This window comes from Cnephaeus nilssonii (assembly GCF_951640355.1).
Source record: "Cnephaeus nilssonii genome assembly, chromosome: 5".
In the NCBI taxonomy this organism is placed as follows: Eukaryota; Metazoa; Chordata; class Mammalia; order Chiroptera; family Vespertilionidae; genus Cnephaeus; species Cnephaeus nilssonii.
In genome coordinates, this window is record NC_137076.1 from 32,281,836 (window position 1) to 32,305,880 (window position 24,045).

The 24,045-nt window shown below is 51.0% G+C and overlaps 2 protein-coding genes across 2 annotated transcripts in view; one reads left to right on the plus strand and one right to left on the minus strand.

Annotated features, from left to right (window-relative positions):
* POLRMT (RNA polymerase mitochondrial) overlaps positions 1–9,545 on the plus strand; it is a 29,516-nt gene extending 19,971 nt beyond the window's left edge. Inside the window, exons 4-21 of the mRNA XM_079770138.1 lie at positions 215–345; positions 529–721; positions 3,042–3,191; positions 3,472–3,636; positions 3,724–3,894; positions 4,157–4,381; positions 4,650–5,438; positions 5,844–5,966; positions 6,294–6,416; positions 6,698–6,877; positions 7,171–7,257; positions 7,330–7,443; positions 7,539–7,591; positions 7,711–7,809; positions 8,825–8,897; positions 9,088–9,179; positions 9,265–9,323; positions 9,430–9,545. Of these exons, the coding sequence (XP_079626264.1) occupies positions 215–345; positions 529–721; positions 3,042–3,191; positions 3,472–3,636; positions 3,724–3,894; positions 4,157–4,381; positions 4,650–5,438; positions 5,844–5,966; positions 6,294–6,416; positions 6,698–6,877; positions 7,171–7,257; positions 7,330–7,443; positions 7,539–7,591; positions 7,711–7,809; positions 8,825–8,897; positions 9,088–9,179; positions 9,265–9,323; positions 9,430–9,479 (2,877 nt within the window). The 3' untranslated portion in view covers positions 9,480–9,545. The remainder of the gene's footprint in view (positions 1–214; positions 346–528; positions 722–3,041; positions 3,192–3,471; positions 3,637–3,723; positions 3,895–4,156; positions 4,382–4,649; positions 5,439–5,843; positions 5,967–6,293; positions 6,417–6,697; positions 6,878–7,170; positions 7,258–7,329; positions 7,444–7,538; positions 7,592–7,710; positions 7,810–8,824; positions 8,898–9,087; positions 9,180–9,264; positions 9,324–9,429) is intronic.
* Positions 9,546–9,714: 169 nt separating this feature from the next.
* The window catches only part of HCN2 (hyperpolarization activated cyclic nucleotide gated potassium and sodium channel 2), a gene marked incomplete at its 5' end in the record, with an annotated part of 29,957 nt that continues 15,626 nt past the window's right edge, over positions 9,715–24,045 (minus strand). Inside the window, 3 exons of the mRNA XM_079771077.1 lie at positions 9,715–10,985; positions 12,863–13,027; positions 13,249–13,489. Coding sequence (XP_079627203.1) covers positions 10,291–10,985; positions 12,863–13,027; positions 13,249–13,489 — 1,101 coding nt within the window. The 3' untranslated portion in view covers positions 9,715–10,290. The remainder of the gene's footprint in view (positions 10,986–12,862; positions 13,028–13,248; positions 13,490–24,045) is intronic.

Below are 24,045 nucleotides of genomic sequence, written 5' to 3' on the forward strand. Positions count from 1 at the left end.
CCCCCCTGGTACCTAAGCTTCCTTTGTGACCCAGCCATGGTTTTACCACTGTGCTAGCATTTCTGCTGCACACAGAAACCTTGGATGGGCCATCAGCTGAGTTCGCCACTCCCAACTAGTGGCCCTTTTCAGCCTGATTCTATAACTGCAGAGAGGGGTTCGGGGGCAGCAAGCTGGGCCACCCCAGACCCTCACCCTGGCTTGGTCTCCCCAGGGCTCCTTCAAAGAGCTGGTTTATGTGTTCTTCATGATGAAAGATGCCGGCCTCGCCCCAGACCTGCTGTCCTATGCGGCCGCCCTGCAGTGCATGGGACGGCTGAACCAGGATGCCAGCACCATCCAAAGGTGGGTGGGTGTCCTGGTGGTCCTGCCAGGAACACAAAATGACTTGTGGGGCCTGGGAGGGTGGCGTAGCCTGCGCTGGGGGCCCAGATTCCCTGCGGGACCTGATGGCCTCCTGGTGCTGAGACCTCTAGGTTGGTTGGGGGTGGCTCTGTGAGTTGGGGGTTCACCATGTATTCCCCACAGGTGTTTGAAGCAGATGGCCCAGGATGGACTGCAGCTGCAGGAGCTCTTCACGAACTTGCCACTGTGCAAGGAGGACAAGGCTGTACTCCTGAGGGCTGTGCGCAAGGCTGAACCCACCTTCTTACCTCCACAGCCGCCCCTGCCCTCGTTCAAGGTCAACACCTCCCCACTGCTCAAGGAGATCTACAGCACGGTGAGCTTCAGCCTGCAGGTGGGGTCCTATCACGTGTGGGCTGAGTGTCGGTCATCCTGTCCCTATGGGGCATCAGGAGCCTCAGCCCTCCCTTTATTTCTCCTCACTGAGCTGCCTGCATATTTGGGACTTCCTCCCTGCTCCTCGGAGTTTGAACCAACTCAGAGTTGGCAAGTTCCTGGCCCCCAGCAGGGCCATCACCCCAGGGTTGAAGCTGGAAGGTGCCAGAAGGAAGAAAAGCCACATGCACTTCGGACACCACAGCAGTCACTGTCCTGCTTGAGACTCAGCTGTAGGCTGAGCACAGGAGTGGTAGCAGAGCAGGGTGTAACTGTCAGTCTAAAGCAGCAGGGGCAGCTGGTGGGGCAAGACCTCAGCACCGCTGCCCAGGACAGAGGACAGCACTAAGGGTGGATAACCACCTGGATGCCTTGGGTTCTTGTTTTTATTGGAATGTAATTCACCAACCATACAGTTGACCTTTTAAAGTATAGTTCAGTATTTTTTAAAAATATATATTTTTATTGATTTTGGAGAGGGAGAGAGAAATAGAAACATCAATGATGAGAGAGAATCATTGATTGGCTGCCTCCTGCATGCCCCCCACTGGGGATCGAGCCCGCAACCCAGGCATATGCTCTAACTGGGAATCGAACCGGTGACCTCTTGGTTCCTGGGCCGATGTTCAACCGCTGAGCTACACCCAGCTGAGCTAATTCAGTATGTTTTAATAGGTTTACTTCTAATTCCAGAACATTCGATCATCCCAAAAGAAATCCCAACCTCCTGGCAACCATTAACCCACTCACTGTCTCTGTGGATGTGCCTGTTCTGGGCATTTCACATAAATGGACTCACACACTGTGAGGCCTTTTGTGTCTGGCTTCTCTCACTGAGCGTCATGTTTTCCAGGCTCATCCATGTTGTAGCGAGTGTCAGTGTCTCACTTTTTTCATGGCTGAGTAATACATGGTGGGGCAAAAGTAGGTTTACAGTTGTTGACATGGAGAACAATATAATAAGAATACAATAATAAAATCTGGCCCTAACTGGTTTGGCTCAGTGGATAGAGCGTCGGCCTGTGGATTGAGGGGTCCCATGTTCGATTCCGGTGAAGGGCATGTACCTTGGTTTGCGGGCACATCCCCAGTGGGGGGCGTGCAGGAGGCAGCTGATAGATGTTTCTCTCTCATCGATGTTTCTAACTCTGTCCCTCTCCCTTCCTCTCTGTAAAAAATCAATAAAATATATATTTAAAAAAAAGAAAGAATAAAATCTGTATTCACAACTATAAACCTACTTTTGTCCCACCCTGTATTATAGTGTGTGGATAGACACATTGTGTTTATCCATTCATTAGCTGATGGACACTTGGATTGTGTCCACTATTTGGCTGTTGTGAATCACGCTGCTATGGGTGTGCATATACAAGTGTTTGTGGTTTTTTTAAATATATTTTATTGATCTTTTACAGAGAGGAAGGGAGAGGGATAGAGAGTTAGAAACATCGATGAGAGAGAAACATCAATCAGCTGCCTCTTGCATACCCCCTACTGGGGATGTGCCCACAACCAAGGTACATGTCCTTGACTGGAATCGAACCTGGGACCCTTCAGTCTTCAGGCAGACGCTCTATCCACTAAGCCAAACTGGTTAGGGCTGTTTGTGATGTTTTTAAAAAATATTTTATATTATTTTTTAAATATAATAAATTTATAATAAGGGAGAGGGAGAGGGAGATGGAAACGTCAATGATGAGAGAGAAACATTGATCGGCTGCCTCCTGCATGTCCCTTACTGCAACCCAGGCATGTGCCCTGACCGGAATCTAACCATGACCTCCAGGTTCATAGGTTAAAGCTCAACCACTGAGCCATGCCAGCTGGGCAAGTTTTGTGTTTTTGATTCTCAGCATGTTGAGTTTTGCTATTTTTAATTTATCTATTTTGAAGCGGGTCACACATTCAGTTCCAAGTTTAAAAAGCAAAAAGCGATATCCAGGGATTTGAATTGCCTTCTTGGGCTGTCGAGCACCTAGCCCAGTGAGGCTAGGCAAATACAGAGCTTTCTGTTTTTAAACCAGTGTAGTTATTTTTCATGCTGTTCTGCACCAGCCTTTTCCCTGTGATGTGCAGGATGGATGATTTTCAGGAGACCTAGAGAAACGGATGTGATCTGCAAGGGGGCGGGGGTTTCTGGGCAGCACAGGGCGGGCAGCTGCTTTTCTCTACCTTGGCTGTGGATGAGTTTTTCCTATGAGAGATGTAGGTCTGCAGAGCAGGCACCTGGGGCCTCACCACCTGCCTGTCCCCACTGGCAGGACAACCCTGCATCCTACCCAAAGCAGCACCTACCCTTGGAGACACTGAAGGACCTGTTTCAGCAGCAGCTCAGTGTGGAGATGGCCACCATTGTCACGGTAGACTCCGTGGAGAAGGCCCCGTCGCTGACTGAGGAGGTCCTGCAAGCGGTAAGGGACCCAGCTATGCTCAGGTTCATGCTCGGCTAAACCGGGCGTCCCCTGGTCTGGGCGTGCTGCCTGCTGTGCCGCATCCCCTCCTCCCACCCTGCAGCTGTCCTGTCCTCCTTCCCTTTCCCTGAGCTGAGGTCACCGTGTGCCCTCTCACTGCTAAGAGAAGAGTGCTGAGCAGCTACTTGGTTCACCTTGGCACCACTTCCTGGTGGACTCCTCCTGGGAGCACTGGGCTCATCGGGCACTTTGTGACCCTCATTTGTACCCTGCCCCACAGCGAAAGACCCTGCAGGAGCTACGCACCCGTTGGGAGGCAGAGCTGTGCCTGGCGCTGCGACAGACAAAGGACAGAGAGGCCCAAGCTGCCCGTGAGGGCCGCCCCTCACTCTTCCCGTACCTGTGCCTGCTCAGCGAGGGGGAGCTTACGCAGCTGATGCTGCAGGTGGGCAGTGTGGGGATGGGACAGGAAATGGGGGGTGGGTAGAGTGTGGGCACCTGTGGGGCAAGAGGCTTACAGCACCACCCCCAGACCTTGCAGGTGCTGTCCCAGCAGGGAGAGTCACTTCTCTCCCTGGCACAAGAGCTGGGCATGCGCATCTTCAACCGACACGTGGTGCAAAGGAAGCAGCTCAGTGATGAGGTGCAGGCACTGCAGGAGCGCTATTTCAAGTACCTACACCTGCTGGCATCAGACACACAGGTAAGGTCTGGAGGGGAGCAGAATGAGGAGCTGCTCCTGGGCCTGGGATTTAGGGGTTCCTCAGGGCTAGGGAGCCTAGGTGGGTTTCCAGGTGGGGAAACTATCCCCCTTACTTCCCACCCTGGGGCAGTTGGATATGCCCCCAACCCCTGCCACTTTCTGGCTGCCCCTACTTTGTTTCCTCATCTGTAACTTTGCACCTGTGGGGGTGTCTGGGAGTCCTCTGTGCCCAGCCCCCTGACCCATATAATGCTACCCACAGGTGGTGATGTCCCGTCTGCCACGGCAGCATTGGGAGGCACTAGGGACGCCTGAGGCCTCCCAAGATCAACCCTGGCCCTTGACTCTGGTGGTGCAGCTGGGCAAACAGCTGGCTGAGGTGCTCGTGCAGACAGTGAAGATGCCCAGCAACCTGGCCCAGCAACAGGACACCCAGAAGCTCATCCCCGTCCTCTACCATGTGTACTCCTTCCAGAGCTTTCGCCAGGTAAAAGGATGTGAAACTGGCTTCTGGGCCTAAAGAGCCCTCCCCTGTATCCAGCAGCAGAAGGCACTTAGAGTGTGGGGGTCTGAGATGAGGCTAGGGGCTCAGCGTGGTGTGGGAACTCTGGGCCATGGTGGGGTACTGTGGAAATCCTGCTGTCATGGCCTGATCTCAGGATAAGGCATCTGATGGGGCCTTGGGGCCCTCTGCCTGCTGCTTGCCTTTGGGGCAGTTGACTCCTTGATTGTTGTCTGCCCATTCTGACCTCCAGATTGGGATCCTGAAGCCACATCCAGCCTTCGTACAGCTGCTGGAAACTGCGGCCGAGCGCACTATGACCTTTGAGGCAGCCGAAGTGCCCATGCTGTGCCCGCCACTGCCCTGGACTTCGCCACACTCAGGTGCCTTCCTGCTGAGCCCCACCAAGCTGATGCGCTCTTTGGAGGGCACCATACAGCACCAGCGCCTGCTGGAGGGCTGCCCACCCACTGAGCTGCATGGTGCCCTGGATGCCCTCACCCAGTTGGGCAACTGTGCCTGGCGTGTCAATGGGCGAGTGCTGGACCTGGTGCTAACCATCTTCAATGCCAAGGGCTGCCCCCGCCTGGGCGTGCCATCCCCTGCCTCTGAGGCGCCCCGCCCATCCAAGCACCGCCTGCCAGCCAATGCCTCTCCAGAGCTCAAGACGGAACTGCGGCGGGAGCTGGCCCGCTGCCTGAAGGTGGCGCGGGAGATGCATAGTCTGCGGACGGATGCGCTCTACCGCCTCTCGCTGGCCCACCACCTGCGGCACCGTGTCTTCTGGCTGCCTCACAACATGGACTTCCGAGGACGCACCTACCCCTGCCCACCCCACTTCAACCACCTGGGCAGTGACCTGGCACGTGCCCTGCTGGAGTTTGCCCAGGGCCGACCTCTTGGCCCCCATGGCCTTAACTGGCTCAAGATTCACTTGGTCAACCTCACCGGGCTCAAGAAGCGTGAGTCACTGCAGGCACGCTTGGCCTTTGCTGATGAGATAATGAACGACATCCTGGACTCAGCCGACCAGCCCATGACGGTAGGGGCGGCCTTCTCCCTCTGTCTGTATCTTGGCCTGTCCTCACTCTGGCTCCAGCCACCTCAGCACCCACCTGGGACACCCTCTAGGCATCCCCTCTAGGCCAAAATCAATAACCCTAGCCCCCCGAGTCTTCCCCTTAGGACAAACTTTTTTTTTCTGGCCTTTTCCTTTGCCCCAGTCCATCTGCCACCTCCCCCTCTGTGGTAGCCCTCTTTCCATCCCCCTGGCTGCTCACTCAGGGCTGGGCCCAGTCTTCCTCCGTGGCCCATCACTCCTGTCCTCACCTTGCTGTCCCAGAGGCTCTGTCTCAGCCTCCTTGTGTCCTCACATCACCTGGGCCAGCCCAGCTCCCATCCATGCTTGGGAAGCCCCAGCCTCACCCAGCACACTGCCCTCCTGCAGGGCCGGAAGTGGTGGATGGAGGCAGATGAGCCCTGGCAAGCCCTGGCCTGCTGCATGGAGATTGCTCGGGCTGTGCGTGCCCCCAACCCTGCTGCTTACATCTCCCATTTCCCCGTTCACCAGGTGAGTTGGTGGGGACCCTGGTGTGGAGGGGGACTATCCAAAGTTGTCTCAAGTCTGAGGTTCTGCAGGACAGTAGGTGTCTTTGTGTGGGGGCCAGCCCCTATGGGTCCACCGGATCTTGTACTGGGGCCTCATGCAGGCACATTCCCTGTTTCATGTGCCTCAGTTTCCTCTTTGTGGTGGGTTAACAACACCTGCCCCTATGCATTGGGATCCAGCAAGCTGGCAATATGAGCAGAGTGCTGGGGAAGCACAGAGCTCTGGTTCATTGCCAAGGATGCTCCTGCCAGCCCTGCCCAGACCCCTCACCATCTCCTCCTCGGCTAGGATGGCTCCTGTAATGGCCTGCAACACTATGCCGCCCTGGGCCGGGACAGCGTGGGGGCTGCCTCTGTCAACCTGGTGCCCTCAGACGTGCCACAGGATGTGTACAGCAGTGTAGCCGCACAGGTGGGCACCATGGCCCCCTAACCTGTTCTCTTCCCCAAAGCCTACTTGGGGTCTCTGTCCTGTGAATACCTGTGTGTTGCCAACCCCTTGGCCTCTCCTGTTGTATATGATGTGACTGGGCAGTCAGGGTAGGCTTCCTAGGGGAGGTGTCAGAAGGGGGAACTGTGAGGCCAACAGAGAAGGGACCTCATGGGGGTGCTGCTGGTAGGGTGGGTGAGCCCAGACAGGGAGGCAGGCAGAGGGTCCCAGGGTCTACCTACTGACTGCCAGCACCTGCCCAGGTGGAGGTGTTCCGCAGGCAGGACGCTGAGCGGGGTGTGCAGGTGGCCAAGGTTTTGGAGGGCTTCATCAGTCGCAAGGTGGTCAAGCAGACGGTGATGACCGTGGTGTATGGGGTCACCCGCTACGGGGGCCGCCTGCAGATTGAGAAGCGCCTCCGGGAGCTCAGCGACTTCCCCCAGGTGTGCGGTTTTACCCCAAATCCAGCCTGCAGCGTCCCCTGCTGGGCAGCAGGCAGCTCTGGGGGAGGGGCTTGTTTCCCCCCACTGTGGCGTGAGGGGGGGAGGGATCCAGAGGAGCAAGCTATCTTCTTAGGCCCTCAGGCCTTGGTTTCTACACCTGAAAAATGGGGGTGCGGACGTCAGGTATCTGGGGCAGCCTTGTGAGATTGCCCGGCCCTGGGCGTGGGGTGGGCATGGCGGCTGCCCCTTCCCTCCAAGTTTGCCCTTCCACTTCCGGGCCCTGCCCATCCCAGGAGTTCGTGTGGCAGGCCTCTCACTACCTTGTGCGCCAGGTGTTCAACAGTCTTCAGGAAATGTTCTCAAGCACTCGGGCCATCCAGGTATGTCCTCCTCCTCTTCCCAGTGTGACTTCCCAGATTGGGCCCCACACTGAGCCTGTTCCCATCCCTCAGCGCTGGCTGACTGAGAGTGCCCGGCTCATTGCGCGATCTGGCTTGGCTGTGGAGTGGGTCACTCCTCTGGGCATCCCCATCATTCAGCCCTATCATCACGACTCCAAAGTGTCGGTATGTATGGCCCCCACCTCCATGGCCACCCCCACTGCACCCCAGTTGCCAGGGCAGGCCTCATGCCCCATTCTCCTTCCATCCCAACCCTACAGATCAGCGGAGGGATCCAGAGTCTCACCTTCTGCAGCAGTGGGGACACCAACCAGTGAGTGCAGAGGAGGGGGTGGCTGGACTAAGAGACAGCTGGGTGAGGACAGAGGGGGGTGCTGACCAGGGTAGAGGTACTGGGTCCTCTACCTGAGCATAGCCCAACCCCACACATAGGAAGCCCAACACACTGAAGCAGAAGAATGGTTTCCCACCCAACTTTATCCACTCCCTGGACTCCTCGCACATGATGCTTACAGCCCTGCACTGTTACAGGTAGGTCCTACATCTGCACAGCACACACTCATTAACCACCTGCAGGCAGGCTGGGGACATGGGGAGACCCTCAGAGTGCGGGAGACAGGTAGTGCAGCCATTCCTGCAGGTGGGAGTTGGGGCAGAGACTACAGCAGGCGGGGAACCCAGCCATGTGAGTCTGTTGGGCCTGATGCCCAGAAGATCATTGTGCCAGCAGGTGCAATGGCCCTGGGGCAGTGAGGTCTAAGTGATGGGGGAGTGTGGGGCCATGGAGGGAAGGGAGTTCCTCTGAGTGTGACCCCATCCACCCAGGTGAGTGCAGGCACACACTGCATGGCCAGTTCTAGGGGCTTGTGTTGTCATGTCAGTGCATGGGCCTGTGGCAGCTGGCAGAGCCTCCTGATTTTCTGCCCTGAGCCTCTCAGAGACAGTGAACCTGTGGTAATGGGGTAGGTGTGTGGACAGTTCTGTTAGAAATGACCTTTAAAGCCTTGGCCGCATGGCTCGGTTATAGCATCCCATGCACATACCTGGGTTGCAATTTCGATCCCCCATAGGAATGCATGTGTGAGGCAACTGATATATTTCCTTCTCTCTCGCCCCCCCCCCCCCTTCCTCCCTCTCTAAAATGCATTTTTTTAAAATTGGAGGGTTGGCTGGGCTGAGCTTAGGAGTCGGGCAAATTCTCTGCTCCCATCCTTCCCTGTGCATGTCATGGGAACCCATGGGATGAAGCCCTGTGGTGGGTGATAGGGCTGGGGGACATCATTCATTGGTCCCTACACGGCGCTGAGAATCAACCAGGCCGCAATTGGGAGCAGGGTGAAGAGGATGTGGAGCAGAGTTTCATTCTGAGAACTTTTTATCTGTATGCTGAGGGGACAGTTGCAGGAATGGGGGGGAGGCGGGGCGTGAGAGAAGAGGGTGGTGGCACATCACTGGACTGAGCCCCCCAGACCAGTGTTCAGGAGCTGGGCCCTGAGTGGACCTAGAGGGTTGGCCCCTCCTCATGAAAGCCCCTCCTCTGCTGCAGGAAGGGCCTGACCTTTGTCTCCGTGCACGACTGTTTCTGGACCCATGCAGCTGATGTCGCCATCATGAATCAGGTGCCTGCCATGTCCCACCTGCCCAAGAATGGACACCCTGGTCCCATGGCTCACTCCATGTGGGACCTTGAACCACAAAGCCTCCGTCTGGCTTTTGGTCCCAGGGCCCATTCAGGTGTTGGGGCAGGGGGTGGTGACCCTTCCTCAGGCCCGTATTCCCAGCTCCTGAAGCAATCCCTCATCCCCCAAGGTGTGCCGTGAGCAGTTTGTTCGCCTGCACAGCCAGCCCATCCTGCACGACCTGTCCAGGTTTCTGGTGGAGCGGTACTGCTCTGGCCCCAGGTGAGACACCCCACCCTCTGTATTTCCCACCGCCCCTCCCCCTGTCCTTCCTGGACCTCACTCTCCACTCTGCTCTCCGCTTCAGGTCCACCAATGCCCAAGTCGCCAAGTTGCAGGAAATGCTACTGTCAGTACCCAAGACAGGTAGGGCCATGGGCAGGGGAGGGGTGTCCCAGTTGCTGGCTGGGGGCTGGGCCTTTCTAGTCCGTCCCAGGACCAGAGTTCATGGTCTTCCTGCTCTGTTCTGCAGGGACCTTCGACCTGGACCAGGTAAAGCACTCAACGTACTTCTTCAGCTGATGCGGCCGCTGGGCTGACCCCGGGGCCCTCTGTACCATAGTGTAAATAAAGCTCTGTTGCTACCTAGGGGAGCGCTGCCTTCTGCAGGGAGAGGGTGTGTACTACCCTGCTGTCTGTGGGCTCCCGGCAAGCAGATGCGGGCAGGCTGGGCGCCAATGCTGTCGTTTATTGCGCGGAATGGGGGTGTGGAGGTTAGTGGGGCGTGGGGGTGTGGTGGGAGCATTGCTGCCTCGGCTAGTCAGTACATTCATCACAAAGGCGGGGAGTCCCCAGCCTTGCCCCCACACCCAGGTGTAGCCAGGACTGCCGACCCCTGGGCGCTGGAGGATGCTGCTTGTGCCCGCTCCAGGGAGGTCACCGCGGGGTGCGCATGGACAGGGGCCGGGCCGGTTATTGCGTGAGTGCGATGTGGGCAGCAAGGAAGCCAGCAGGCCAAGTATTGCACTTAAACAGAATCCTCATCGGACAGCGGGCCAGCTACGAGGGTCGGGGTGGGCGGAAGTCCACAGCTATCTCCTTTCGGCCAGGGGGTGGCTCCCTCCCTGTTTCACAGTTGGGGAAACTGAGGCACCGAGGTGAAGGGAGCCCCCTCACATGCCTGTGAGGCCACCACCGGGATGCGGGGGCAATATGGGTGGGCGCAGGGTGATGAGGGGGGACGGCAGGGGCCCGTCCGTCCGACTACAACTACCTACGTCTCCTCTATGGCTTCTGGGGTGGGTGGCCGGGGCAGCGCGCAATGGCATGGCTTTGGTTTGGATGAAGGCCCCGCCCCTGGCCCACCCGGGCCCGTGGGGCGGTGCAGCGAGGGTCACAAGTTGGACGAAAGGCGCGAGCGCGCCGAGTCCAGCGGGTCGAGGCCTCCTGTGACACTGGGCAAGGCCGAGTCCCTGCGGTCCGGGCTGGGCCCAGCAGCCCGAGTGGTGGATATGGGCCCCAGGCGTGGCGTGGAGCTGCTGGCTGGACGCGCGGAAGCTGCGGGGCCAGGGCCCGGAGCGCCATGGGGCAGCGAGGGCTGTGAGGCAGACAGCGGGCGTGAGGCGCGGCTCAGGCGGCGCGCTGGAAGTGCAGGCCCAGCTCGGGGTGCAGCTGGAGAGCAGGGTGCGCCGCCATAGGGCGAAGTCCGTGGTGCCCGGGGACTGGCAGGTGCGCCCGGGGGACTAGCAGCAGGTGGGGGCCCTGGTGAGGCAGTGGCAGCAGGCACAGGCCCCTGGGGCAGGCGCCGCACAAGGCGGGGCGAGCTGAGTGCCAGTGGCCCCACGAGTGGGCGTGCCACCTGTGGGCAGAAGCTCATGGCCACGGCCTGCTGCAGCGTGGCAATGGCCGAGGTGACCTGCGGCGGTGGAGGCGGCGGGAAGAGACCAACACGCTGGCCCAGCTCAGCCTGCTGCACCATCTCCCGATCATACTTGACGATCTCCTGGATGATGGCGTTCTCCTGGTTGTTGAACACGCCCGAGTTGAGGTCGTGTTGTACCTTGTGCAGCAGGATCGAGTTCTTCTTGCCTGGGGACAGGGGAGTTGTCAGTGCACAGGGGAGCGCCTCCTGGATACAGTGAGCAGGTGTATCCAGTAGGCATACTGCTGCATGTACTGAGCACCTCCTGCATACATCAACCAGGTATTGGCACAGAACACTTGCATAAAGCAAGCAGGTAAGGCACCTACTCTTTCGAGCCAGTACACATACACCTGTGTGTACTGCAGGCCTCCTGCATACAGCCAACAGGTATTCTCACCTACTCTCTACAGCCTGTGCATATACAGATGTATAGCGATTGCCTCCTGTATACACCAAGCATCATGTATCGGACACCTACTTTCTATAGTTTGTATGCAGAGCATACCACAGGCACTACTGAGCACCTCCTGCATACAGTGATAAGAATCAAGTGTATTGAGTGCCTCCTGCATATAGCAAGCAGGTTTCGGCACCTACTCTCTATTCTGTGTATTGAAAGCCTCCTGTATACAAAGGGATGGTACTAGTGTGCTGTGTATGGGAAGCAAAAATTGAGAACCTCTGTACATAGCAGGTATGCACGATCTGTATACAAACAGGTATCAAGCACCTGTTGTGTGTAGCAAGTGAAGAGCACCTGCTGCATACATAAAGCAGGTATGAGACACCTATGTAAACCGCCAGCATACATGGAGCATTTCCTGTATGTAGCAATCATATATTGAGCACCTGTAGTATACAGCAATATACCCAGAATACCTGCCTGTTCACAGCCAGAGTGCCAAGTGTATAACATAATAGGCATGTGTTGAGTGCCTGTTGTATATAGCAAATAAGTCCAAGCACCTCTCACTCATAAATATGTTAAATACCTACTGTATAGAGCAAATTGTTGAGTGTCTTATATATAAACATGTATCGAGCACTTCCTGTATACAAAAAAGTCCTCCCTCTAACCCCTGTTGGCCCCATCCAGTCCTGCTTTTTCAGCCATTGTCTTTATGCCCACAAATACAGCAACAAGGGCCACTATCTCCCTGCCTCTAGTCCAGTGATGGCGAACCTGTGACACACGTGTCAGCACTGACACGCGTAGCCATTTCTGATGACACGCAGCCGCATGCCGAGGATGAAACATTTGCTGCTCCTGAGGATGAAACATTTGCAACTAGAGTCTTGGAGTTAGTTTTTTCCTCAAAGTGACACACTACCCGAGTTATGCTCAGTTTTTTGGCGAAGTTTGACACACCAAGCTCAAAAGGTTGCCCATCACTGCTCTAGTCAGTTTGCGAGATTCCCTCCACTTCACCTTATACCCAAGGCTACCACGTACCACCCACCTGTATACCCTTGTAGAATATAAATTTGGTCAGGTCCTCCCCTGCCTAGAATTGTCTGTGGCTCCCTGTTAATCCTGATTTATAGTCCAAATGTCTCCCCCGGCACTGCCCACTAGGCCCCGTGTGCCTGGGTTCTCGCCTACCTCCCCAGCCTCCCTCCTCTTAGCTTCCCTGGCTCTCTGGACTCCAGGCCTCTTTCTCACCTCAGGGCCCTTGCACATACTGCTTCCATGTCATCCTAGCAACACCTACTAATGCTAGTTTCCACTTAGCATCTCCAGGAAGCCCCACCACTCCACATGCCCTCTATGACGCAGGCTTCCTGAGGGCAGCGCCTGAGGCATCTTCACGGCCCACCAGCTATACCTCCTGGCACACAGTAGGTGCTCAGCAAGTGTTTGCCAAATCATCCGAGTTCTGCACAACTGGAAACACCCCACACTTTTCCTTCCATGGGAAACCAGGGCTGTGTTTGGCCAGGGGAGAAAGCCAGTCAGAACCAATTTCCTGTGGGTCATCTAGGCCACGCCATCTCCCATCTCGGCACAATTTCTTCTATGACCACAACCAGGCCCACTCACCAATGCGGTCCAGGCGGTCAATGGCAACGGTCTCGAAAGCCCGCCGCATCATGGGGTACTCCTCCAGCACCTCATTGAAGTTGTCCACACTCAGTGAGTAGAGGCGGCAGTAGGTGTCAGCCCGCACGCTTGCTGTGCGCCGGCCACGCGTTAGCAGGCAGATCTCTGTGTGTGGTCAAGGGAGGCACCTCAGGGGCTGGGCTGCAACCCATTCATCCCTGGGGTGCTCCCAGCTGCCCTGAACACAGTCTAGCCCACCCTCTGCTAATGTGGCCCTGCTGGTCGGAGGTCCTTCTGCCAACACCTTGGGCCTCCCCACATAGCCCTCCACCCCCAGGAAGGGCCCAGCTCTGTATGGCCTGTTCCCTGGTCCCACAGACACTAACCCCCGAAATAGGAGCCATCGGATAGCTTCATCTCCTTGTTGCCCTTGGTGAGCACACTGACCACGCCATGCTGTATGAAGTACATCTTCTTGCCAATGGTGCCTTCACGGATGATGTAGTCACCTGGCTGGAAGACCTCGAACTTGAGTTTGGTCAGCATGGCCGTGACAAAGTTGGGGTCAGCATTGGCAAACAGTGGCATCGAGGCCACCAGCTTCCGGCAGTTGAAGTTCACAATCTCCTGTAGGGGCAGGAGGCAGGGTTGAGCTCTTGCTTCCATCTCAATCTACCTTTGGGACTTATTTCACCTCAGTTTCTTCGTCTGTGAAATGTGTTTAACACTTCAGCCTGAAAGCCAGCCTTTTACTTAACGGACAAATGCTAGAGGTGTTGCCACCAAAGAATGGAGCAAGAGCCAGGCCAGTGTGGCTCAGTGGTTGAGCATTGACCAGTGAACCAGGAGGTCAGGGTTCCATTCCCGGTGAGGCATATGCCCAAGTTGCAAGCTTGATCCCTAGTGTGGGACCTGCAGGAGGCAGCCAATGATTCTCATCATTGATGTTTGCATCTCTCCATCTCCCTTTCTGAAATCAAAACTATATTAAAAAAAAAAAAAAGAATGGGTCAAGAAAATACGTACACTGATTCCCTATAATTTAACACTATTGGCAATGGTGGCCATGAGATAAGAAAAAGCAATTGTAGACATAAGAATTAGAAAGGAAAAATTAAAACTATCTCCTTTAATGTGACTGCCAGGAATCAATAGGAAGCTATAATGGAAGTTAATCATACTAGCAAGTGATACAAAAATAAACAAAGCCCTATCCAGTTTGGCTCAGTTGATAGAGCGTCAGTCTGTGGACTGAAGCGCCCCGGGTTCAATTCCAGTCAAGGGCACATGCCTGGGTTACGGGCTTGATCCCCAGAAGGGGGTGTGCAGAAGGCAGCCAAGCAGTGATTCATCATTGATGTTTCTTTTGCCCTCTCCCTTTCTCTCTGAAATCAAGAAAAATAAACATAAAAACTAAGAACATTAAAATAAACCAATGTGGAAGAAATCAGGTTGACAGTTAACCTTGACAAAAAAGCTGGGAGACTTAAATGTTTCCTGTTTGAACTGGGTGATGATACATGGGAATTTCATTTTATAGAATATCGAGTATGCCCTTATGAGTTTTCTGTAAGATGTATTTCAATAAAAAGGAAAAAAACAGCTTTTGTATACACAAACAGGAACTTCTCAGTGAAGGTATAATGGATGAGCCCTGGATGGTAGCTCAGTTGCTTAGAGCGTCTTCCCAATGCACTAAGGTTGCGGGTTCATTCTCCAGTCAGGGTACATACAAGAATCAACCAATGAATGCATAAATAAGTGGAATAACAAGTCAGTATTTCTCTCTCTCCCTCTCTAATTAAAAAAGAAAAAGCCATAACTGGTTTGGCTCAGTGGATAGAGCGTCGGCCTGCGGACTCAAGGGTCCCAAGTTCGATTCCGGTCAAGGGCATGTACCTTGGTTGCGGGCACATCCCCAGGAGGGGGTGTGCAGGAGGCAGCTGATCAATGTTTCTCTCTCATCGATGTTTCTAACTCTATCCCTCTACCTTCCTCTAGTAAAAAATCAATAAAATATATTTTAAAAAAATAAAAAAGAAGAAAATATAATGGATGAGAAGACCCCATTTACACCAGCATAAAGAGCTACACAAACAGATGTGGCCTGAAGGTAGTAAGACGTGTCCAAACCTATATAGGAAAACTGGAAATGCTCCTGAAAGGCACTGAAGGAAACATACCGTGTGTTCTTAGAAAACCTCACAACCTCACTATCATAAGGATGAGAGACATCCAGCCGGCATGGCTCAGTGGTTGTAGACCTATGGACCAGGAGGTCACGGTTTGATTCCCGGACAGGGCACATGCCCAGGTTGCGGGCTAGTTCCCCAGTGTGGAGTGTGCAGAAGGTGGCCAATCAATGATTCTCTCTCATCATTTTTATCTCTCCCTCTCCCTCTATGAAAGCAATAAAAATATATTTTTTTAAAAAAGAATAGGGCTACCACCATGACCCAGCAATCCTTCTGGGTATTTACCCCCCCCCCCCCCCAAAATATTTTATAACTTAAAAAAAATTTTTTTTAATCAGAGAAGGGAGAAGGAGAGATAAACAGAAATATCAATGATGAGAGAGAATCATTGCATGGCCCTGACTGGGGATCGAGCCCGCAACCTGGGCATGTGCCATTGACCAGAATCAAACCCAGGACCTTTCAGTCCGCAGGCCAGTGCTCTATCCACTGAGCCAAACCGGCTAGGGCTACCCAAACATTTTGAAAGCACTTAGTCATAAGGATATATGTATCCCTCTGTTGACTGTGGCCAATGTATGGCAACAACTTAAGTGTCCTTTGATGAATGACTGGATAAAGAGGTGGTAGGGAATACTACTCGGCCATAAAAAGGATGAAGTATGGCCATTTGCAACAAATCTTGCTAAGTGAGATTATCAGATGGAAAAGGATAAGAACCATACGATTTTATTCATGTTGGATATAAAACAAAAAGCAACAAATAAAGTAATTGATACAGACAACAGGAAGGGGGTTACCAGAAGGGAAGAGGGGCGGACAGAGGGTAAAAGGGTCAAATATATGGGTGGTGGCGGGAGACGGCTTCAGGCAGTGAGCATTCAATAGACTGTATTACAAAGTTGTGCACCTAAAATTTGTATGATTCTGTCAACCAATGTTACCCCAATACACTTAATTAAAAAAAAAAATAGCATGGTAGTGGCATAAAAACAGACATATAGATGGAAGAGAACACGGAGCCGAGAAATCCTTGCTTATGTGACCAATTAATGTAGGATAAAGAAAAGGGAAATACAATGGGATAAGGACAGGTTCTTCAATAGGTGGCATTGAGAAAACTGGGCAGATAAATGAAAAGAAGTTAAATTTGGATCACTTTCTGCCCTGGCCCGTTGGCTCAGTGGATAGAGCGTTGGCCTATGGACCAAAGGGTCCCAAGTTTATCTCTGATCAAAGCACATACCTTGGTTGCAGGCTTCTCCCTGGCCGAGCCCCTGGTCAGGCGCATGCAGGAGGCGACCAATCGATGTGTTCCTCTCACATCAATATTTCTCTCTGTCTTTCCCTCTCTCTTCCACTCTCTCTAAAAATCTATGGAAAAATATCCTCAGGTGAGGATTTAAATAAATAATAAAAGTAAAATAAATTGCATCACTATCTTATATTATATACAAAAATAAACTCAAAACGGATTAAATACTTAAACATAAGACCTGAAACCAAAAAATTATTAGAGGAAAACAGTAAACATAAGACCTGAAACCAAAAAATTATTAGAGGAAAACAGTAAACTCTTTGACATGGGTCTTAGCAATCTTTTGTTGTTGTTAATTCTCACCCAAGGATGTTTTTTCTTTTTAAATATTTTATTTATTTAATTTTAAATATTTTTTTAATGATTTTAGGGAGAGGGATAGAGAGAAACATTGATGAGAAACACAGATTGGCTGCCTCCTGCACGCCCCCTACTGGGGATCAAGCCCACAACCAGAGCATGTGCCCTTGATGGGGAATCGAACTTGTGACCTCTTGATTTATGTGTCAGTGCTCAATCACTGAGCCACAATGGCTGGGCCTGAGGATATTCTTTCCATTGCTTTTCAGAGAGAGAGAGGAAGGAAGGAAGGGAGAGAAGGAGAGAAGGAGGGAGGGAGGGAGGAGAGAAAAAGAAACACTGATGTGAGGGAAACTCATCAATTGGCTGTCTCCTGCACATGCTCCAACCAGGGTGGGAAGTGAACCCGTAATCCAGGTATGTGCCCTTGAGCGGGAATCAAACTCGAGACACTTCAATGCGCAGGCCGATGCTCTAACCACTGAGCACACCGGCCAGGGCCTTAGCAATCCTTTTGGGTATGTCTCCTTGGACAAGGAGAACGAAAGAAAACAAACGGGACTACAGCAAACTAAAGTCTTTGCACACTGAAGAAAACCACAACATGAAAATACAACCTATTGAAGGTGAAAAGGTATTCACCAATGATACATCTGATTAAGGTATTGATACCCAAAATATATAAGGGAAATAAACAGAAAAAGAAACAAAAACAAGACAAAACAAAACAAATATATAAGGAATCTAACACCAGAAAAAACAATCCAGTTCAACGATGGGCAGAAGACCTGAATAGACATTTCTCCAAAGAGGACCTACAGATGGCTGATGGACATGAAGAAGTTCAATGTCACTAATCATCAGAGAAATGTAAATTAAAGCCACAATGAGACATATCACCTCACATCTATCAGAATGGCTATTCTAAAAAAGATACAAAGATATGTGTTGGTGAGGATGTGGAGAAAAGGGAACCCTGTGCACTGTTGGTGAAACTGCAGATTGGTGCAGCCACTGTGGAAAATAGCATGGAGGTTCCTCAAATAATTAAAAATAGAGTTTCCATATGACCCAGCAATCCCACTTCTGGGTATTTATCCAAAGAAAGCAAATACCAATTTGAAAAGGTGTATGAACCTCTATGTTTATTGCATCATTATTTACAATAACCAAGATATGGAAACAACCTAGGTGTTTGGATAAAAAAAGTAGCCCAGCCAGTGTGGCTCAGTGGTTGAGCGTCAGCCTATGAACCAGGAGGTCACGGTTCGATTCCCGGTCAGGGCATATGCCCCGGTTGATTTCAGAGAGGAAGGAAGAGGGAAAGAGAGAAACACCAATGATGAGAGAGAGTCATTAATCAGCTGTCTCCTGCACACCCCACACTGGAGATGGAGCCCACAACCCAGGCATGTGCCCTTGACTAGAATCCAACCTGGGACCCTTCAGTCCGCAGTCCGACACTCTATCCACTGAGCCAAACCAGCTAGGGATAAAATCAATTTTATATATATATATAATGAAATTGAAATCTTGCCATTTGCAACGTGAATGGACATGTATGTCTATGGTTATTATGGGTATTATGCCAAGTGAAATAAGTCAATACAGACAAATACTATATTGCTTCACTTGCATTTGGAATCTAAAAAAAATAAATAAAAAATAAATGAATAAACAAAACAAAATAGAAACAGAACTACAGATATTGAGAACAAGTTAATGGTTGCTGGAGGGGAGGGGATGGGAAATGGGAATAAAAAAATAAATGAGAACGAAGGAAAACGCTGGTACTTGCGGCCTCCCACAACCACATCAACATTACATCTAAAATACAGAACAACCATCATTCAGAACCACCTGGAAAGCTGGCTGAATGGAAGTCTTACAACTAGAGAAGCAGAGAAGAAAGCGCATTGAGACTGGTAGGAGGGACGGAGGCGCAGAACGAGAGGGTCGGACACCCCACGTGGCCCACTTTTCTCAATCGAGAGGGAAACTGTCCCTGCAGAGGCTGCCTGTGAGGAGCAAAGGGCCCCGCCCACACCAGCCCCCAGCCCCGGCTCCCAGGGCTCAAAAGAGAAGCCCCAGTAACTGGGCTGTAAAACCCAGTGGGGATTGGGGCTCAGTGAAAAGGGAGGCTGCGGAGACCCAGCTGCCCCTCTTAAAGAGCCAGCGCACAAACTTACTTGAACTCCATCCCTCTGAGTTCCAGTGCCAGGAGGTGTTGGGGGACCCAGAAACATACAGGGAGGAACTGGATTGTCTGGCATTGAGGCAGGAACTCGGGGGTGCTTTCTCCCAGATGGGGATTGTTTCCTGTGCTCAGACCTCCCCTGTCGCAGGGCTGACTGGCAGGCGCCACAGCTGAGTCTCAATCAGCCTAGGCAGCGGTCACCAAGGCTGATTGAGAGGTGAGGTCCGAAAGGTGGGTGAATGCTGGCCTAGAGCACACTGTTTGCTCCACCTGGTAGTTCCCTGAAAACCCGCCCCATCCAATTTGCAGTCCCATCCAAGCTGATTGCAGCAGCTTTTCCATATGAACGGCCTGTCCTGGCTCAGACTCCAGACTTTGTTAAAACCTCTCAAATAAGCTGCAGCTGATATCAGCATGCCCCAAACTTATCAATAAAAGGCCAAAGACCCAGCACTAGCACCAGCCTGCTTTGCTTCACAGCTGGGCCTCACCTGGGCACTTCCTAGCCCACTACAAATAGCAGGCATCTGCAGATTTCTCTAGCTCCTGCCGGGTGGCCCCAGGAAGTGGCTGACTTTGCACCTCCCTGAAGACCCTAGGGCCAGTGCACCAGTAGACGGCTTCGGACCATACCAGATTACAACTCTACACATCCGCAAGCGACACACAATACACTCAAGGAGCAGACTCAGTAACCACCAAAGCCGCACTGAAGCAAGTCCTGCTCCACAGGGGTGTTTCCTGCACAGCAGCTCTCCCGCTGTAGTCACAGCTGGTCCTCACAGCCAATTGGCCTGGAGGTCAATTCCTCCCAGTGACATCAGCAGCAATCAAGGCTCAATTACAACAAGACTATGCAACCCACAAAGGGGTGCACCTAGAGTACCCAGCTTAGGTGACTGGGGAGGCTGAGCCACTAGGCCCTACAGGACACCTACTATAGAAGGCCACTCTACCAACTCCAGGAGACATAGCAGCTCTACCCAATACATAGAAACAAATACAGGGAAGCAGCCAAAATGCGGAGACCAAGAAACATGTCACAAATGAAAGAAACGGAGAAAGCAAACTACTGGATATAGAGTTTAAAACCATAGTTATAAGGTTACTCAAGGATCTTCATGAGAGCTTCAAGGGACTTAGTGAGACTTTCAAGGATCTTAGAATGTCAAAGATATGAAAAAGGACCAGTCAGAAATTAAGCACACACTAACTGAAATAAAGAATAATTTACAGAGGAGAAACCAAGATGGTGGCCTAGGTAAGCACCTAAACTGCTGCCTCACACAACAATTTCAAAACTACAACTAAAAGACAGAACGGACATCATCCAGAACCACAGGAAAGCTGGCTGAGTGGAAATTCTACAACTAGAAGGAAAGAGAAAAGCTCACGGATCAGCCGAGACTGGTTTGGCTCAGTGGATAGAGCGTCGGCCTGCGGACTTGGGGGTCCCAGGTTCGATTCCGGTCAAGGGCATGTGCCTTGGTTGCGGGCACATCCCCAGTGGGGGGTGTGCAGGAGGCAGCTGATCGATGTTTCTCTCTCATCGATGTTTCTAGCTCTCTGTCCCTCTCTCTTCCTCTCTGTAAAAAATCAATAAAATATATTAAAAAAAAAAAAAAAAAAGCTCATGGATCAGAGGAGCTGCAAAGCGCTGAGGTACGGAGACACGCACGCAGAGAGGAAGGGTGACTGAGTGCCTGGCTGGCGAGAGAGGAAAGGAAGCCCCCGACTGCAATGAACCCCAGTTCTGACTGCACTGAACCCCAGTTCAGGCCGAAACCCCGTGGACCCAGGCTCATACGGGTGGAGTCTGGACTGTAGAGAAAGGCACATTGAGACTCAGAGACTCGGGGGAGCCGCAGCGAGCAGGGGTCTGGAGGTGCGCGTGAGTAGGCGCAGAGAGGTCTGACTGGGAGGTTGCCTCAGGCTTTCCATAGCGGAAGGGAGTTAAAAGCTCCTGACTGCACTGAGTCCCAGTTCCGACTGCACTGAAACCCAGTTCCGGGCGAGCCCCTGGGGATCCACGCTCTTACAGGGGGAATCTGGACTGTCAGGCGGAAACTCAGGGGATCCGTGGAAGGCAGAGGTCTGGAGGCGCATGCGCAAGGGCAGGGCTGACGGGAAGCCAAGACTGTCTGCTCAGCCCTGAGACTCTGCTCCATCCAAGCTGAACACAGAGGCTTTTGCAATTTTGCAGTCTGGTCCTATAAGGCTGTCTCCAGCACAGAAGGTCTCCCGGCATAGACACAGCTGATACTCACAGCCAATTGGCCTGGAGGTCAATTCCTCCCAGTGATACCAACAACAATCAAGACTTAACTACAACAAGGCTGTACACACAGCCCACAAAGGGGTGCACCAAGAGTGTCCACCTCAGGTAACTGGGGAGGCTGAGCCACTGGGCCCTGTAGGACACCTAGTACACAAAGCTACCCTACCAACTCAGGGAAGCAGTGAAAATGTGGAGGCAAAGAAACAGACCACAAATGAAAGAAATGGAGAACAAACGACTGGATATAGAATTCAAAGCCACAGTTATAAGGTTTTTCAAGAATTTCCTAGAAAAGGCCGATAAATTTAGCCAGACCCTCGAGGATATGAAAAAGGACCAACTAGAAATTAAACATACACTGACTGAAATAAAAAATATTATATAGAGACCCAACAGCAGACTAGAGGAATGCAAGAATCAAGTCAAAGATTTGAAATACAAAGAAGCAAAAAAACACTCAGCCAGAAAAGAAAAAAGAATCCTAAAAGTTGAAGATAGTGTAAGAAGCCTCTGGGACAACTTCAAGCGTACCAACATCAGAATTATGGGGGTGACAGAAGAAGAGAGAGAGCAAAATACTGAAAACCTATTTGAAGAAATAATGACTGAAAACTTACCCCACCTGGTGAAAGAAATAGACTTACAAGTCCAGGAAGCACACAGAACCACAAACAAAAGGAATCCAAAGAGGACCACACCAAGACACATCATAATTAAAATGCCAAGAGCAAAAGACAAAGAGAGAATATTAAAAGCAGCAAGAGAAAAACAGTTAATTACCTACAAGGGAGCACCCATACGACTGTCAGCTGATTTCTCAACAGAAACTATGCAGGCCAGACGAGAGTGGCAAGAAATATTCAAAGTGATGAATAGCAAGAACCTACAACCAAGATTACTCTACCCAGCAAAGTTATCATTCAGAATGGAAGGTCAGATAAAGAGCTTCACAGATAAGAAAAAGCTAAAGGAGTTCATCGCCACCAAACCAGTATTATATGAAATGCTGAAAGGTATTCTTTAAAAAGAGGAAAAAGAAGAAAAAAGTAAAGATAAAAATTATGAACAACAAATACATATCTATCAACAAGTGAACCCAAAAATCAAGTGAATTAAAAATATAAGGAACAGAATAAACTGGTGAATATAATAGAATCTGGGGCATAGAAAGGGAGTGGACTGATAATTATCAGGGGGAAAGGGGTGTGGGGGGTGTGGGAAGAGACTGGACTAAAATCGTACACCTATGGATGAGGACAGTGGGGGGGAGGTAAGGGCAGAGGGTGGGGTGGGAACCGGGTGGAGGGGAGCTATGGGGGGGAAAAGGAGAAACAATTGTAATAATCTGAACAATAAAGATTTATTAAGAAAAAAAAAGAATAATTTACAGCCCTAGCTAGTTTTGCTCAGTGTATAGCGCACTGGCCTGTGGACTGACGGGTTCCAGGTTCGATTCCAGTAATGGGCACATGCCCGGGTTGTGGGCTCGATCCCTAGTAGGGGACATGCAGGAAGCAGCCGATGAATGATTCTCTCTCTTCATTGATGTTTCTATCTCTCTCTCCCTCTCCTTTCTTCTCTGAAATAAAAATATTTTAAAAAATAAATGAGTAAAATAAATAAAATAAAAAGAATAATTTACAGGGATTCAAAAGTAGAGCAGAGGACTCCAAGAGTCAAATAAATAATTTGAAATATGAGGAAGCAAAAAACATCCAATCAGAAAAGCAAAAAGAAAAAATATGAAGATAGTGTAAGGAACCTCTGGGACAACTTCAAGTGTATCAACATTTGCATTATGGGGGTTCCAGAAAGAGGAGAGAGAGAGAGCAAGATGTTGAAAACCTATTTGAAGAAACAATGACAGAAAATTTCCCCTACCTCGTGAAAGAAATAGACTTACAAGTTCAGGAAGCGCAGAGAGTCCCAAACAAGAGGAACCCAAAGAGGCCCACACTAAGACACATCATAATTAAAATGCCAAGGGTTAAAGACAAAGAGAAAATCTTAAAAGCAGCAAGAGAAAAGCAGTTAGTTACCTACATATGGACGCCCATATGACTGTGAGCTGATTTCTCAATAGAAACTTTGCAGGCCAGAAGGGAGTGACAATAAATATTCAAAGTGATGAATAGCAAGGATCTACAACTAAGATTATTCTACCCAGCAAAGTTATCATTTAGAATTGAAGGTCAGATAAAGAGCTTCACAGACAAGAAAAAGCTAAAGGAGTTCTTCACCACCAAACCAGTATCACATGAAATGTTGAAGGGTATTCTTTAAGAAGAAGAAAAAGATAAAGATAAAAAATACGAACAATAAAATGGCAATAAATACATATCTATCAACAACTGAATCTAAAAATCAAATGAACAAGAAATCTAATGAACAAAAACTGGTGAATAAAATAGAATCAGAGGCATGGAAACATGGAACAGACTGATGAATCTCAGAGGTAAGGGGGGTGGGGAATGGGAAGAGATTAACCAAAGATCTTATATGCAGACTAGTAGCCCTGCATATAAGAATATGTGCACCAGTAGCTCGCTGCCGCCCTCCAGTAGCTCCCTGCCCACTGCCCCGCCCTCCTGTAGCTCCCTCCAACCCCTCCATAGCTTGCTGCCCTGACCCCTCCTTTAGCTCTCTGCTGCCCGCTTGTAGCTCGCTGCCCCACACTCCTGCTGATCTGTGATCTGGTCGTTATGCTGTCGGTAGTTACGCGTCAAGGCGTAACGACCATTTGCATATTACATCTTTATTTTTTATTATTTTTTAAAATACATATTTTATTTATTTTTTAAAATATATATTTTATTTATTTTTTACAGAGAGGAAGAGAGAGGGATAGAGAGTTAGAAACAATGGTGAGAGAGAAACATCAATCAGCTGCCTCCT